General features: G+C 35.5%; 1 protein-coding gene across 1 annotated transcript in view; it reads left to right on the top strand.

The window, feature by feature from the left end:
• Positions 1–18,491, top strand: part of CSTF3 (cleavage stimulation factor subunit 3) — a 57,959-nt gene that overhangs the window by 21,168 nt on the left and 18,300 nt on the right. Inside the window, exon 4 of the mRNA XM_026664800.2 lies at positions 17,886–17,918. Within this exon, the coding sequence (XP_026520585.1) occupies positions 17,886–17,918 (33 nt within the window). The remainder of the gene's footprint in view (positions 1–17,885; positions 17,919–18,491) is intronic.

Raw genomic sequence — 18,491 nt, forward strand, 5'->3', positions numbered from 1 at the left:
TGCATCTATTAAACCCTCTTCCCCGAAATGTATAAAACTGCCAGAGTAAGACTACAAAAACCCATTTTGCTGCTGCATAATGGAGAAGTGGATAGTTTGTTATTTTGGAAAATACTAATATATAATATCTTCAAATGTTAAATAGATAACTATTACATACATTTTCCAATAAATGAGAATGAAAATCATTTTTGGTAAAAGTTTATATAATTAAAACCAGAGTTTCTCAAGGTTTGAAAGATTACACTATAAAGTATTCAAACAATATAATTTTGTTCTTTTAATATTCATTAAATACTTAAATGTGATAGGATGGTATGGTAGAAAATGAATTAATAAAGTCTAGAGTAAATTCAAGATTTTGGAGGCACCATTTTCAATGCCAGCAATTCTTCCAAGTTTCTCTAAAAAGAGATTACTTATTTAAATGCCTTTAATATTCTATGTGTTAGTAAGTTGTTTTATTACCGTGTTTCTCAACAATACACCCCCCCAATAGGAAGGCCCATCACTGCTTTGTGTGCATATCATTAAATTAAGCCCTGCCCCCCAAATTTGGGCCTATTTAACACAAGGTGATACATGGGGGGGAAGGGCGGAGGGGGGAAAACTTGCCGAACTCATCCCACACGCAGCCTCGCTTAGCCTAGGAATCCAGCCTTAAGTCCTTCTCCTTGTCCCAGGAATGCATCTGATATTTTTTGCAGGAAAATCTTAACACCAAAATCTCCCAACTCCTTGATGCATTTTAGTCTACCGATGCCCCACAGCCCTGTTTCTTCTCCGGATCACCAGCCCACTTTCCCCAGCAAGGGCGCCACAAAATGTGCCACTTCGGTCAGGCAGCCCGGGGGCTCTTCGCAAGAAAGACGGGCTGCACCAAGAGGTGGATGCCTCCACTTTCCCATTTGCATAAAGGGCACCAGCTCCCACCTCCCCCACCACAGTCCTGGCAAGGGCACAGGAGCTTAAAATAGACTCCATCCTTGTCCCCTCGGGCAGCCAGAGCAGGGCTTGGCAGAGACACCTCTGGCAGGACCTCAGAGGAGTGAGCCTCCCAGCCTGCTCCTGGCGCACTGCCCTTTGACGAATGCTCTGCTCTGGGCACGAGTGGGAGCAGCAGCAGCCCAGCCCGTGCAGCCCGCCCCTCTTGGGGACTGCAAGCTCACTTTCCCCGCTTGGCCTGGCTTCCGGTGCCACTGCCAGCCACTCTTACCTTACGCGGCAGTGCCTTCTGGTTGTGCCTTGCAGGCCGAAAGCGCAGCCCAGTGGCGCCCAAGCGGGGGCTGTGCCCTTTCACCTCGGCACCCAGCGGAGCTGGAATCTGCCGCCCGAACCCCAATGAGCAGTCTTGCCTGTGCTCGGGGGAAGAGGAGCTGGCAGAGCATTGGAAAAGCGGCCTACTTGCCTTTGTCTCTCGTAGCGGCAGGAAGCCGGGCATTGTTGGGACCAAGGGCCTCTAAGCAACCCAGCAGTCTTCACCTCCCCCCGCCCTTCTCAGGCAGGGCAGGTTAAGAAAGCAGCCTCCTGAATAACGGTTCCAAGCACTGCAGCTTGATCTGAACTCAAGTGTGTCCACACGGCACGCTGAACTCAGCGTTTAATGGAGCTCGGCGGATTCGCCAACGCGCTGGACTGAGAACTACCCACACAGGCTGAGCTGGCACAATGCACAGGGTGGAAATCGGTTGGCTGCATGGGTGTCGTGGGAACATAGCCATTCACTGATAAGGGTGTTAATACACACGCACGCACATACACCACCACCACACCACACACACAGTAAACTACCACACCATGCACCCTAGTTTGCAAATATGGCGCTTGATTTTCAGGGCTAGGCGAGGCGCTTGGAAAAGTTAAGGCACCCTGGAAAAGATGGCCTAGCCGGTTTTTTTGGGGGGGGTGTCAAATAAATAAATAAGGCCCAGCCTTGTTTTCTGAGAAACACGGTGGTTATTTTCAATTTGATTTTTAGGGTTAATATAGGGGTATCTTATTTGTATTAACATGTCTAAATAATGTATATGGAAATGCAGACTAGGTATTATGTACAGTTTTTCCAATAGTAATTTTACAGTGTTATTTAAAAGTTAACTATAGTTGCATTTTTGAAGCAGTTAATATAAATGACCTTTTCTTGAATAAATTATTTGATAAAAGACAAGAACCAAATATAATTGGATTTTTGTTTTGACTTCTGCAATCTGCATTAGTTTTATATGGAATAATATGGGAACACTTCAACTATCCCATATTATTTCTATATTGTAGATATAGTATTTTACTTTTTGAAATCTTATTAGACATTTAATTGTTAAATAGAAACATGAACAAAGAAGACATATATGAAATCATGTAGACTTAAAATATCAAGTTCCAATATGTAAAGAATATTTTATACACCACTTCTGTTTTATATTGCACTAATAAATAAGATCAGTCTTTTCCAGTACATAGATGCAATGATGCATAACAATATTTCATCTCATGAGCTTGTAATGTTTTATATATTTTCTGAAAATCAAATGGACTGTCTCAGATTACCCCAAAAATATTACAAGCATGCACATAAGCTGTCACATCCATGATGTGACTTTTAGTGTTATTTTAGTACCTTAATCCTAGTTTTAGGATATTTATTCATGTTTATATAAATGTCCTGAAAGTTTCTCTATATGACTGAAGTGGTACTATTACTGGATTTGGGGATGCTGGGAAGAAAGTGTGAAGTAATAGGCCTTAGCCTTTCATGTGGAAAAGAAATATTCCCCCAGGATATTATTTAAGAGAAGGAGGCAATATGTACTGTAACCCCTTTATCTCATCTCTATGTGTAGTAACCGACACACTTCGCATTTAAAAAGAGATCCAAAATGCCATTCTGATAAGTATGAATTAGAGTCAAGCGGTAATGCAGATCTGTACAGAAGTGAGCTAAAACCAACGTTCATACTTACTTGACTTTTTTTTTCCAGAAATGGTCTTTTGAAGTTTCAAACAATTTCCTTACCATCAAGTTTCGACTATTGTTATGCTATCTTCCAAATACCAGTATAAAATTATTCTGCTCAAAGATTGTTTAGTTTTACTTTCACTTCTGTTAATAATAAAAATATCTTTTATCCAATGGCATGTGTGAAAGTGATAATATTTCAATCGCATATTCTGCAATGCACAATACTTGAGTTTCACATGAAAATGTAGAAAGATAGTATATATTGTAAATGTAATTTGTGGATTTTTTTTTACAAAATTTCACTCTTAATTTTCTTCAATTATTTTAATATTGAATATTTTAATATTCAGAATTAGTTTTGTACAAATGTGTACAACATAAATTCTTTTATTTTGTTTTTTGTGGCTTTATCTTTGAATTAATATTTTAATCAGTCCAAATATCATTTGGTTAAAATTTTCTATATTAAATTACAGCTTATCTTTTTTTCTATTAAACATTTCCAAAATATTTTTTTAGCTAATACTTTCTGTATAATTATTGTAGCAATGAGGTTTTTCCATACTTTTGGGAGATACATGCATTACTGTATCTTCAACATCTGTGGTTACAGCATACATTGTAAATCCTGTTATTTTCTGAAAAGCAAGTCTCCATTTCAAATTAAAGACTGGTTTGAAAATCACAGTTGAAAATTATCTGCCGTTCAACATACAAGCTGCTGTTCAAGAAGCACAAGTTCTTATTTTACTTCACTGCATTTCTGCAATTCCATTCAGGATATATTGCTTTCCTGAACAAATACTACTCTGGTTGCAAAGGATGATTGTGTATGGGAGAAAAAAAGACTACTTTAGTCATGTAAGAAAAAACAATTGATTTTTATTCATATGTAAATTGAATATGAATTACATTAATCTGTGAAAATAACACATCTATGATGGCTAAAAGAAACAGAAAAAAGCTTCCTTAAAATAACACAAATTAAGTTGAAATTAATTTTGAAAAAATGATACAGATTATTTTAAGGAGAGGAATATTTTGGTAAATTTACAATGTCCTCAGTTTAGAAATAAGTAGATTTAATCATTTTATACTCTGACAGTTTAGGACTGGAGTAAAGAAAATGGAATCCTTCAAATGTTGCTAAATTACAGTCTATCTAGAGGGCCATACCTATTGAAGTATGGATTAATTTAACATATTGGCTATTTTCATGTCAAAATAACATGAGCATCTTATATATGAAAAAAAGTTCTCTGACCTTTATGTAGCTTAAACCACTTAAAACACTCAGTGAAATGTGAGTGGTTTTTTACCGGGTATGTAATGATTTGTGGAAATAAAGTCCCACAAAAAGCAGGGAGGTGGCAACACTTAAAAATATTGCTGTAGATTGTGCATGATATTTTCCTGCAACATTCTCTGATTTTGATTCAGTACTTAATGAACTATACTGAAGTATATTATGTCTATTACGCCTTTTGGTATATTTGTTTTCTTAATAAAATGTAAACAATTTAAGTACAAGTCTTCCCTTCACTGGTCGTACTCTTTTATTTGACAAGTCTATTTTATACATTTACAATCAAAGTAGATTTTTTTATACTACTATTTTATAAAATTATGCAATCATAATTTTAAAATGCATTTTAAAATACAAATGTAACTGCTATGAAAAAAAATCCATTAATGTTTTTCAGTTTAATACGAACAGCAATTTTTAAGTCAGACTTGGCCTGACATCCCAAAGGTGCTTTTTCAAGAGACAACTGGACATTCTTGTTTTTCTTTGAAGAGGTTTCGCTTCTCATCCAAGAAGCTGCTTCAGCTCTGACTGGATGGTGGGGAATGGAAGGATTTTTACTTCTTGCAGACAGCTGGTCATTTATATCCTTGTTAGAGAGTCGTCAAGGCAGCCTGGAGGTTTATATATGCAGTATTTATTCTTTATATCTTGTTTTCAGGAGTAAATAGTAGGCCACAAAAATTCTAGAACAGATAGCTATTCAGAATCACAATAAACATTTCGTCTAATCTCTTTTTCTCTCCTTTGCTGCGTCTTCTGTCATTACTCTAGATTAATTCCTTTTTTCATACTGTTTTTATAACTCTTCATTTAAGTTGTTGCTAGAAATGGCAATTTTCTTACTACTGTACATGAGTTCACTTGACTTACATACATTGAGCTTGCATTCCATGAACTGTAATATATTGTCAAATCACATTTAAGTATTTATGTGATAAATCTAAAACTTCCAGTTCTGTCTCCTAATATTTTTGAAATTTTGGGCACAAGTACTATATTGCAAAATAAAATAAATGTGAATAAAAGCTCCATAGTTTTTATATATTCCTAATTTTACATTATAGAATTAACCAAGCTTCCCTGCTGTATATAATTATTTGTTTTTAAAATTTTGGTAATAAACATAATTCTCATTTCCATATTTTAGTGTTTCTCAAATTTTGTTTTCGATATTTGTGCTTTGGTGACTTTTAGATACAGGAAATACTAAAGTAGTTATGAAAAATGGTGACATGAGAGTTGATTCTTCACATTTCAACCATTTCACAAATAGGTATGGTTCTTCCCATTTCAACATCAATAGCAATTTTGCTCATGCAAAAGCATGACTTGTAATAAATGTGGTATAAGTGTTGATGAATGACAGTAGAACCATTTGCATATTACATGGGTTTCAGGTATAGTATTTTCACTAACCTCTTTCATCTGCCATACACATTTGGCATTATGCAATTTAATAAGGGATCTCTCTCTACCATCCATATCCATTGTGAATACTTCTCTTGTTTAGGCCAAGATTACATTGTTGTGATTATAGTTCTAGTCTTAAAATAATCAGCTGCTGTCAATTGTGTTCATAATTATTATTTTTTATTTTGCTATACTAACTTTTTATATAAGATTAAGTGCTTTTTCTGCATTTATAAAAGATGAGTTGGCAGGTTATTTTCAATAGAATTTATAATGGGGGGAACAATTCAGCAGTAGAACTAATTAACTAGGGAGGTGGTAAGCTTCCCTTCAAAGAGGACATTCTGTTAGTATGAAAAAAACATTAGCTTTAATTTAGATTCTTGCACTGAGGAGAAAGTTGGTCTTGGCCTAAATAACTCCTTCCTATTCTGTATTGTAGATAAAAATAAATTATCTATTGGAAACGTTTACTGTTCTATCCCACTTCCTCTGTTCATTAGTCCTAATTCTTGAGTAAATTATTTTTTTAAAAAACTTATAGAACACTAGTTGGGCATAATTTTTCATATCTATTGTATGAGAAAGACAGGCAAGAAGTTTATACAATAGAGTTAGGTAACTTTAATTCCCTTTCACAGGGTCATTGAAAAGAGAAAAGCCACCTTCTCCATTTCAGATTATTTTCTACTGCTAATTTCAAAGAGAGCCTACAGAGCTGAGCAGGTTCACCAAGAGTATTGCAAACTATTGAGTTGCTATTGCCCTACATCAGGGCATCAAACTGGATTTCTTCTGAGGGCTAGATCAGCATTGTAGTTCTCTGCAGGCCGGGTGGGAGGGGCAGGAGACAGAATGGATGATACCTGCAGCACTTGTCAGGTGAAACGGGCTGCAGGAGGCCTCATGTGGCCCCCTGTGGCTCGTTTTCACCCTCCACAGCTTCCTGCAGCACTGTGCTGTCTGAAAATGGGCTGCAGGGGGCCATGCATGGTTCCCGTGCCCCATTTTGGCCAGCAGAGGCACCATGGGTTGGTCCTTCAATATTTCCAAGCTAGTCCCATGGGCCAGATCTAAGCACCTTGCGGGCCAGATTCGGACCATGGGCCTTGAATTTGACACCCCTGCCCTATATCACCAGTAGATAGCAACGTTAGGCAGATGGTCACTATTTCCACACATTGTAAAAAGACTGTAGAACAGTACAAATTGGAAAATGCATATTGGTAGCTATGTTGTAAAAGAAAGGGTCTAAAATATGATTAAATGGAACCTTGTAGTGGCAGGATACAATGTTTATACATGAGCCTGCTCTCAAGAAGCTTCAATTATTTTCATTCTTCCTAAATAACAAAGTCCAGTGAATCTTTAACGTATTGTTCAAGACAGACACGATAATTGAGATACATGAATAGAGAACATCAAGAGTACTTTATATTTATTTCTTTAGCAAGTCTGGATAAAGATGGAATAATCATTTTCTATTAGTGGCTTAGAATAAATATTGACAAAACATGGAAGATACCTCCTATTGCAGGCATTGGTCACTCTATTGACTATAGAAATAAACAAGTGCTGAGCAAGTTTTCTTTCAGAGTCCAATAATTTCTACAAATTCAACAATGGATGTTTTTGAAAACAAAAATCTTTAAAATGTGGCTCTGAATTTTATTTATAGTCAAACTTTTAGAATGTTTGGAAATAGTAAAATGAGCTTTTTATGTAAAATCTTGTGATGTCAAAGATAATGATCTTCACTTCTGGATAGTTTCAGACATAAATGTCCTATATTCAACAATTTATCCTAATTCTTATCAATAAACTATCTTATTGCTGAGAATGGTCATTTCCTTAATGTTAACAATTTTGTCTTTCAAAATATAATTGTTACTTGGGTCTTTATTGCTCAGTCAAATACTGCTTTTAAATTTACACTGTATTTATAGATCAATTATGCAATATACAGTCTATGAATTCACAGATAATTTGTAAAATACTTCCTCATTGTATTATGTTAGAATTTATAGCAAATGGGTGGTTACATTTGAAAATGTATTTTGGAAAAAAGGTTGCAATGTTAAACATTGCAAAATAAAAAGGAAACAAAAATATTAAAATGGCCTGCCTCAAATGTCAAAAATGAAGAACGCTAGGAAACTTAGTTTTTGTTACAGCTATCTTCACACTGCCCTTTCTTTCCAGAATCTCAAACTGCAACAATGAGTATACTTTGTAATTATTCTGCTATAAAATCAATAACCCAAGAGAAGCTCATGCAGAAAAGAAACCTAACACTATTTGTATTAAAACTGTTTAGCGTATGGGACGTGTTAACCAGGGATCACTGAGGTGGCTGGCTGCCTCTGTGAAAGGGTTTTTTTCAGGCAGTGTTATCTTTACCCGCAGGACATCTGAATGCCTGCAGGCAGTTGGGGGTGGGGTGCTCCTTTCTTGTTCCTGCACAGTTTATTCGCTCATGGGAATCCAGTTCCTGAGCTGCCAACCTCAGCAGTGCGCAGGCCCAGTGTCTTTCCACGTGAGCCACTGTGTCCCCATTGTATTAAAACAAGAGTAATGTATACTGTGTTTACAATAATCCAGAGTACTATGCTGTAGTTGAAGAGAACGGAAGTATATTCTAAATAGATAAAAGAAGAAAATAATTAAAAATCACTTGTGCAGGAGAGTATAGTCAAGCATGTGAGTAGGTTAGGTCTAAATAATGTCCAATTCTAACTGGGCTCTATTATAACTTGGACCATTTTAGTAATATGAAAAAAGTAATGTGGAAGCTTTGAACATCCAGTTGCCTTGCTTCATGCTAGTTAAACTTGCCTTATGCTACTTGACTATGTCTATAGAAATAATCACCTAGACTATTAGCTGTATTTTCCAAATATTTTTCTAGTCCTCTCTCAAAATCATCCCAAATTTACAACACAATGGCTACAAATCCCATATTTTTACTGACCATACTGTTGTAAGAATGGAAGAAAAATATATTTCTTATGATATTATGATTATAACTCCTTAATATCTTTCTGGGTTCTATAAATCAAATTTACATCAGAATAAGAATAGTTACAGCAAAATAGTCTTACTGTCACTCCAGATTATCTAGGCTATAACAAATCATTACCTTTAATTTGTTCAAGTAGAAATCTGGTTTAGATATAAGAGTCTTCTATAACATGCTACTGATATATTTCCTTTTAAATCAGAAAGCATGTAATGATACTTTATTCTTACTAATAGGTTACAAACCTATTAGAACAGACTTATATTGCACTATAACAGTGTTGGTGAACCTTTTCGGCACCAAGTGCCAAAATGGGAGTGCATGCATGCGCACGCATGGGGGAGCGCTGGAAACCAGAAGAGCAGCTCCCTGGCGCATGCACGCTAGAAACCAGAACAGCAGCTCCCCAGCGTGCGCACTTGGGAGTGCCATAAATTGGAAGAGCAGTTCTTCGGGAGCACCGGAAACCAGAAGAGCAGCTCCCCGCCATGTGCAGGAGCGCCGAAAACTGGAAGAGCAGTTCTTCGGGAGTGCCAGAAAACACTGAGATGGTCTTCACACATGGGAGCGCCAGAAACAAAGAACAGCTCCCGAGCATGCATGTGTGTGTCAGGAAGCTGAGCATCCGCTTTCCAGCATGTGCGCCAGCCACCTGCTCTTTGGTTTCTGGCGCTCCCACATGCGTGAAGACCAGCTGACCGGTGCACATGTGCATGTTGGGACCCAGAAGAGCAACGGGCGACGGCTGCTGTGCCCCAGAGAGATGGCTTTGTGTGCCACTTCCGGTACGCATGCTAGAGTTTGCCATCACGGTGCTATAACTATGACTAAAATTGAACTACAAATTATAAGAACTAGTCCTGCATAAGGAAGAAAGCTTGCTAGTAAGTTTGCTAGTAATTTAATCTGAGTATTCAGAAATAGCACCAAGTCTTCGGGTTAAAGCATTGTGGTTCCCATTCATAATGAGTGCTTAAATTCTAGGAAATAAGGGAAATAGGATGTAGCCAGGAATCTTACGCAGGATATAATAGATAAATGTTACTTATGTACATAACAATTGTATCATCCTTGTCAAAAAAAAGGATTAATCTCCCATAATTAACTTCTATTATAGTTCAGGGCTTAATTTTGTACTGTCAAGCATAAGAACAACCATTTTATTCGTGATAAAAGAATAAAGATGCCAATCACTAGATTAGTGTTGCTATTAGAGCATTCTCATTCCCAGGTCTTTGTCATATATTAAAATAGATGTTTTTTTTAACTGCAAAGACGACTTCAGATTTATTACTGTTACAAGAGGTTACAATAATTTCATAGAATTGTCATAGTTTCATTAGTCTATTCATCACTGCAAACAGCTAAGTTCATTGTACAGATGCAGTAACAATTAGCATTTAGTAACCATGCTTATAGTAAGATATTTAAAGCATGTAGAACTTTGTAATCTTTGATGTGATTTAAGAACCTATTCTTAGTTAAAATTAAGCTTATTTTATGGCTATAATTAGTTAATGGTGTGGAAGAGGCAGCAAACGTGATAATTGGCTTAAGACAATCTGTTTCATTAGCCCAGCAGGCTGTTAGCTGAAGTTGGTTCATATCTCTCCAGTTTACTTGTTATTTTATTTAGCTGCATGAGTGTCCAGAGACTGAATCCTAATAACATAAGAATCTTAATTAAATTTGTTAAACATTATTTCAGGTGGAAGGTTTTTAACTTTGGTAGTAGCCAATAAGCAGGTGGGTTTCAACTAGCAAACTAGAACAGGTGTAAAGTAGTGGAAAAGCAGTGAGACATGGCATAAGGTGGATGAATGATGCAAAAACTATGGGATGGGTCAATTAACTAATTAATCTTTCCAAACTGATCACAGCTTCTTTTCAGAACTCTCAAGTATTTTCTCTCTGTGTGTGGGGAGTTTTCCATGTGTGTGTGTGTGTGTGTGTGAGGGAGGAAGGAAGGAGGACTCAAGTAGGGAGTTACTCTTGAATTGTTGCGCAGTCATAAGAGATCTAGGACTGACACACACATCCAACTCCATGGGATTTTATCTGTTCTCAAGGGAAGGCAAGCAATCCAGGGACATTCCGGTATTATAGGTATTATAGGCCTTGCAATAAAGTAGTCAACTTTTATTGTGTTGATCTATTGCCTGGATCTTAGACCTGGTTGCAAGTAACAGGCACAATAAATCAGTAGTAATTTTGTAGTAATAATTTTGTATGTTTCACTATACAGGCTGTCCTTGACAAGACCACAGCTGGGATGGAAAATTCCTCATTAGCCAGTGTGGTCATTAAGTGAGGCATCATGTGACCACATCTGATTTTACAATATTTTTTGCTGTTGTCATTAAGCAAATCACCTGTGATTGTGAGTCAAGACATGGGATCATGATTTGCAACATACAGCTGGCTTCCCCCTTGACTTGGCAGACACTGGATGGAAAAATTGCAAGTGGCAAGCATATAACATTACAGGACACTAACTGTTGTGAACTGGTTGCCAAGCAACCGGATTACAATTACATGACGTTGGGTACAAATGCAAGGATTGGTCACCAGTCAAGTTTTTTCAGTGGTGTCATAATTTCAAATAGTCACTAAATAACTGGCCATTAACCAGAGTGCCTGTAGTCACTCTTTATGCACATTGTACCAAACTCTGAACTTATTATATAATTAAAAGTATATAGTTCTGGTAATTCAATATTTCCAGTTTGGTGTAGTTAAGGTACTGGCATAGAAACCAGGAGAGACTGAGTTCTAGCTCTGTTATAGGCATGGAAAACTGGGTGACTTTGGTCCAGTCATACACACTCAGCCCAACTCATGTCACAGAGTTGTGGGAAAATAGGAGAAAGGAGTATTATGTATGTGTGTTGCTTTATCTATACAAAATAATAAAGAAAACTAATAAAAGTTATTTTCCTATTAGTTGGGGTAAATTCAGTTTTGATCCAGATTTTTTGCATTAAGCATCTGATAAATATATTGGCACATTTCCTAGAATAAGTGACATACCATTCCAATAATAAGGTTGCAAACATAGTTTTTCAGTTTTCATTCATGATAAATTTCACAGCTTTTCAAATTTGTATTGAATGTTTCCATAGGAAGTATGTAGACTCCTATTGTACTGCAGTAAAACTGGGTAGTGCCAAATTTACTATGTTCTAATGTAGAGTGGAGAATGGAATGGAATGGAAGAATAGAATAGAATAGAATAGAATAGAATAGAATAGAATAGAATAGAATAGAATAATAGAATAGAATAATAGAATAGAATAGAATAGAATAGAATAGAATAGAATAGAATAGAATAGAATAGAATAGAATAGAATAACAGAGTTAGAAGAAACCTTGGATGTCTTCTAGTCCAACCCCCTGCTCAGTCTTAAACCCTATACCATTTCAGACAAATGGTTGTCCAATCTCTTCTTTAAAACTTTCAGGGTTGAAGCACCCACAACTTCTGGAGACAGGTTATTCCACTGATTAATTGTTCTAACTGCCAGGAAATTTATTCTTAGTTCTAGGTTGCTTCTCTCCTTGATTAGTTTCCATCTATTGCTTCTTGTCCTGCCTTCAGGTGCTATGGGGAATAGCTTGACTCCCTCTTCTTTGTGGCAACCCCTAAGATAGCTGAACACTGCTATCATGTCACACACACCCCAGTCCTTTTAATTAAACTAGACATACCCAATTCCAGCAACCGTTCTTTATAAGTTTCAGCCTCCAGTTCCCTAATCATCTTTGTTGCTCTTCTCTGCACTCTTTCTAAAGTCTCAATATATTTTTACATTGTGGCAGCCAAAACTGGATGCAGTATTCCAAGTGTGTCCTTATCAAGGCATTATAAAGTGGTATTATCACTTCACGTGATCTTGATTCTTTCTCTCTGTTTATGCAGCCTAGAACTGTATTGGCTTTTTTGGCCTATTTGAATGCCTATTTATACAAATGCCTATTACTTTTCCTCAACTCAGTTATTTTGTTACAATTTAAGGTACTTAGAAATGCTGACATGGACTCCCCACCCCCCCAAAATGAAAAAACTCAGTGATTGTTGAGAGACATGCTGAGACTATGCTTTCTCACTGTCTGTAACAGAAAATAGAATTGTTTGTATCACAACAATAACAGCAGTTACTTGGAGTAAAAGTTTTCCATTGGTACACTAAATGTGGGTAATAAAGTTCCAACAAAGGCATATAAAATAGGTCTAACAATTTATAACTTTTGACTTGTAACTGGGAGAAAAAATGTTCAGTACATGTAGTCCTTTCTTGACTGGTTGCTTTATGGCTGCTCAAAGTTACAACAGTCACAAACAGGTGCTTTACAGAATATAAAACACCCCCAGCTGTTGTGTATGGTTGTGTTTCCCCCTACTCCCTGATGGTCATATGACTAAGTTGGACAGGTTAGTTTTATAATTTGTTGCAACATTCCACAGACATATGCCCATTATTCTTGATGGGCTTTTTTGGCTGGCTTCTGGGCAGGAAGATTATAAATTTTATTTCCACATTATTTCATTATTTTGCTGTGTTCAGATGAACTCTGAACATAAAACTACATGCTGTCCTGGCACAAAGCAAGAAAAATAACAGAATATCCAGTGTTCAGATTTAAGCCCTATTTAGCAAATGGTAGAAAGCAAATAGTACTTGGCTAGTAGCATATAGAAATGAATAATGGGATGCTAATAATGGGGTAAGAACCTGCAGTTACTATTTTTAGTTAGCTATTGTCTAGATACATAATATTAAGGAACAGCTTTATTACAAATACACATCTTACTATCCTTCTATTTCAGTAAATATTAATGCAGACACAATTTTAATATGAGTCACTGGTTAACAAAACAAAAACAAACACTTGGTTTTCAGGATTAAAATAAAATAAAAATAATAAAGCAGTAAGGCCCCCAGAATCTTGCAATCAAAAGAACTTTGTTTTTCATAGTAATTTTATCAAAGATTATAATTTCAACAATAAAAATTAATACAAATTGAAAAAAGCAATAGAAAAAGTAGAAGATGCAAAAAGGGGGAAAAAGGGAAATGTAACGGAAAATAGAAAAGAAAAATATAAAGAAAAAAATGATTTCCCATGTTCATCACAATAAAAATAGACAATTTTAGTAACCCTTAAAATACAACAAATGTTATTCCCAAATCCTGTCTTTTATCTATAAACAAAACCATACAGCATCTCATTTCAATCCTGTTTTCCACAAAAGTCCACTGAGGGTTACCAGAGATAATAGCATATCTATTTTAACTTTGATGAAATAAACAACTTTATATTTCTTCCTTCTAAGATTCTTGATCTTTAGTTCTTTCTAGTAATGTCCTAAAATTAGAATCCCCCCCCCCATTTTTTATTTTTCCCTTGTCACAAAATTCTCCAAAGCTTCACAAAACCTTTTCTGTAAATCCAATTTAGGAAATCCAAATCACTCTCTTGGTTTGTTATTTGTATATCTCTTTCAATAAATAAGACATCAGCCAGTTTCTTTGATATATCCAGTGTAACATCTTTTTCAATATTCTAGAAGAAATCCATTTTAAACCCACTTTCTTGTTCCTCATGCTTGTTCCTCTTCCATAACATCTTTTAGACCGACTCTATAAAATAAGACCATGTTTCAAATCAAGCCATTTTCCCACAGGAAGACTTCTTTTTAATTAATTCCAGAATCTTATTTGAAATATTACATGGTTTAGTCTGTAACATTCTAAAATCAAAGTTTTAATTATCCTTTACTGTTTATTTTGAAAAAAATCTTGAACTTATTATTAAAATGTATTTTGCTTAAGTATTCAAGGAAACTCACCCAATGCTGTCAAATGTGTAGATTTAAAGATTCAAAAATTAGGAAGCTTTTAACCATAATTTCCATTTTACTACTACTAATTTACTAATTTAAAAAAAAAATCAATTATAATTTAAAATTCCTGTTTTATTGTACTAAGGGGGAGTAATAAATTTTGATTGAACTGAATAGATTTGGGCGGGGAGTAGGAATTTCTCAGTTGCTAATTCACAGGCATAATGCATCTTGTTTGAAATCATAGGAAAATTAAAGTAGAAAACAATCCATACTTCAAAAAAAAAAAAAAAAAAAGCCCCAGCAAGCCTTATTTCCAATTTCTGAATACATTCATTGACATTCTAGATCAGGGGTGTCAAACCCCCAGGCTGCGGCCTATTCAGAATGAGCCATGCAACAGGCAGGTTGGTGCGCTCATGCGTATGCAGCTCAACTCACCCAAGCAATGGGCCAGTGTGCCCGCACATGCAGTTCAACTTGTAGTCTCCCTCCAACCAGGCCACCAAGTTGCAATGGTGGGGGACAACTGTTTTAGATGATATAGGACACATTATCATGTGTTTTAATTACTATTTTACAAATCTGGGATGCAAAAATAGAGATGATAATTAGATAAAGAGATACAGAAAATCCAAGCTCTACATACCAAGCCATTATTTTGAATTGAAAAGGAATTGTGTACATGTAAAAGCCTGTTACTTTTACTGAATTTTAAACTAATAACACTAATAAGATAGGTAGTACAAGTAATATCAGGAATAAAAAGAATACATTTAATTTCATTTAAAATATCACTAACCTATATAATTTACAAATTTGAGAGTACAAATTAAATCAAGAAAAAGAAAAAATGACAAAGCTAAAATTATGAAAAAAATTCTGATATAGCAATAGCGCTTAGATTTATATACCGCTTCACAGTCCTTCACAGACCTCTCTAAGTTGTTTTCAGAGTCGGCATATTGCCCCCAACAATCTGGGTCCTCATTTTATCCACCTCGGAAGGATGGAAGGCTGAGTCAACTTTGAGCCTGGTGAGATTTGAACTGCGAAATTGCAGGCAGCCGACAGGCAGCAGAAGTAGCCTGTAGTACTACATTCTAACCACTGCACCACAATGAATAAAAAATCACAGAGAATCATAATTGTGGATGTATAAATTTAAAATAGTAAAAACTTACAGATTACGAAAAGATAGTATGATAAAAAAGGAAATATTCTACTACAGAGTTCTTCACTTCTTTTGAAAGAATATTGATAATTTTTTACACAATTAGCATTCATGCCAGTCACTGCAAAGAAAATATTGTGTGAGATGTCCTGTCCGTACATCATTTTTTACAAGTAACCATTTTGAATTCAGAGCATTTTTTTTAATTTGGTGCCTAAAGATCTATTGTATTACAATTTCCATAATCTCCCCGAAAGGAGTGTGGCTTTCCAACGTATCATGAGGGTAGCCAATTGAGAAATTGCTCAGGATAATTTAGAGCATAGGAGACCAATCTTTTTGGCTTGCCTGAGCTATGTTGAGTGAAGGGGAATTGTCCTGAGCTGCATATAAAATATATAATATTGTTAATATTTATATAAATTACATAATAATGTTAAATGTTTACAACCTTGTGCAGTATCATTAGCTGCCCAAGAGCTGCATGCAGCTCATAGACTGGGTTGGACATGACTGATTTAGAGCGTAAATAAGCAGGTAGTGTTCGCAGAGGAATTGCATTTTCTTGATATTAAGTACTATTTCTACTTATTTACACTGATGAGTGAAAGAATGTGTTCACCGTGGTGCATTCTCAGCTTTATAAACTTTTAAGTTTAGACATGTTTTATTTTTAAATGCCTGCAGATGATGTGGAGTATCATGCTGGTTTAAATGCTATGGCAGGTAATTATTTACCTTGCTGTTTAATTGTCAGTGAAGCCTCAGCTGTAGAACATGAGGTTTGCATGCAGAAGGTCCCAGGTATTCCAGCACCTCCTTGCAACAGCAAGAAAGCCCTCTCTGCAATCCTAGAGAGCGATTGCAGGCAGTGCTTGGCTGAAAGAATCAGTAGTCTGCCTTGCCTTCCTACACTCTGAACCTTCCCCAGTGGCAGCATCATTAAAGGTTATTCCGTTCCTTCACAGAGACGCCTTTCCATTTCATTAGCTTCTGCTGTTTCACTTGTCTTTTTAGACATTTAATATTCACTCCAGCAATACAGTTTAAAGATACTAGAAGTGATGCTATTTTTAAGTTTCCTCCTCATGGCTTAGTCTTTAATGATTAAAATGCTGCCTAGAATTTAAAAAATGCACAAGTTCCTAGGTTTTCACATTCCTTTACAATGATGCAACCCCCTGAAGTATTTGCATTGATTTCTTCACTACTTGGTTCATACTAGAACTAATACTGCAGAACTCCAAAATATATCCTTATTGGAGATCCTATTATTAAATTCCAAAGTGGTTTCCAAAGCCCTGCTACTTTTAGTTTGAATTGAACCTCCCCCCCATGGCCTCTGCTTTTAACCTTAATTTTAACTTTGAAATCAAATACTGTATGGAGAGTTATTAGCTACGTTTTATCAATACATTGAAACAAATTACTGAAGTGTGTATTCCAAAAAAATATTCGAGCCTTTTGAATATTACAAGGCAGAGATGTTTCTGATGTTTATCTCATTTGTATGTTAGATTAATGTAACTCAGCAGCTCTTTGGTGGGAGTGTGGGATAGCTGTTTCCATGTCCTGAAATACTGAAGGGATCTCAGTTTCATGAAGTTTTGTATGATAGTTATTATATTATTAATGAACATCAGAAGCTGCTTTGACATCTGTAGTATCAGCTATAATGAACATCTTAATCAGCTATTAGAAAGTCACTAAATAGTTATAAAACAACATATATTTGTTCTTAAATTTATATTAGAATTTAAACTAATAAAGGATTATTGTCTTCTATGCTAGCTATCTGAATATAAACTCTTATAACCTACTGTGAAACGAGTTCTAAAATTGCCTTCCATATTAATACACTATGTGATTAGTTAATATTAATTATTAACTAACAATAACATTAGTGTTATTTATGCTTGAGGAGGATAACACATTCTTGAGCAAATCTTAATGTGACTGAAATATTTCACAGTATATATTTTCTCACAATATATCCTCATCTAGCTGAAAGTAATACTAGCTTTTTCAAAACCCTTCATTAACTTGTCAATTATTTTGCAGTTTAATTTTTTTTAAAAAAAGCCAAATCTATTCCAAGTAATAAATAGTTTTTTTCATATTTAATGAAAGGCTGATCTAATTATTTGAGGGTTTTGTTTTGTTTTTCAGATAAAAGCAAAAAATTATGACAAAGTAGAAAAGGTAAGCTTCTATATATACATTAATTTTAAAAAATCAGATAAGTAAACAATTAGAATACGTATCTTCTCTAATGTGAGAATATGTGCCTACCTTGAGCTAAAATGTCCTAACTTTTTTGAGAGATCATGAATGAAATGTTCCATATGGCAGTTGGTTATACAAAATGTATAAAAGTGGGAAACACAGGAAGGTGTTTAAGGTATTCATAGAGATATTTAGCAATGTGATATGGTATAGACATAATGAGACCCTCAGGAATGAGTGGGTGGTCATTAAACTTGTTGGTCCTTGTATGTATGAGAATCAGTACTTCCACACGTTATTTATGATTTCCATAAATAATGCATACAAAACATTCTTGTTTGACCAAAGATTATGCAAATCACTCCAGCTATATATGTGTTCCTGTTCTCACAAATGATCCTTCTGTATCAAAGTTGTTATCTTTGAAGGTCACATTCTAGTATGAACCACTACTATACTTTTTGCCTTATGGCACTTCTGGGACAACTTGCTAAATAATCAAGATAGTTATGGAAACATTTTTCACCATATGTTATTAACATGAAGAAC

Source organism: Notechis scutatus, chromosome 1, assembly GCF_049901735.1.
Source record: "Notechis scutatus isolate UNSWTSFEM ecotype Mainland chromosome 1, rNotScu1.2, whole genome shotgun sequence".
In the NCBI taxonomy this organism is placed as follows: domain Eukaryota; kingdom Metazoa; phylum Chordata; class Lepidosauria; order Squamata; family Elapidae; genus Notechis; species Notechis scutatus.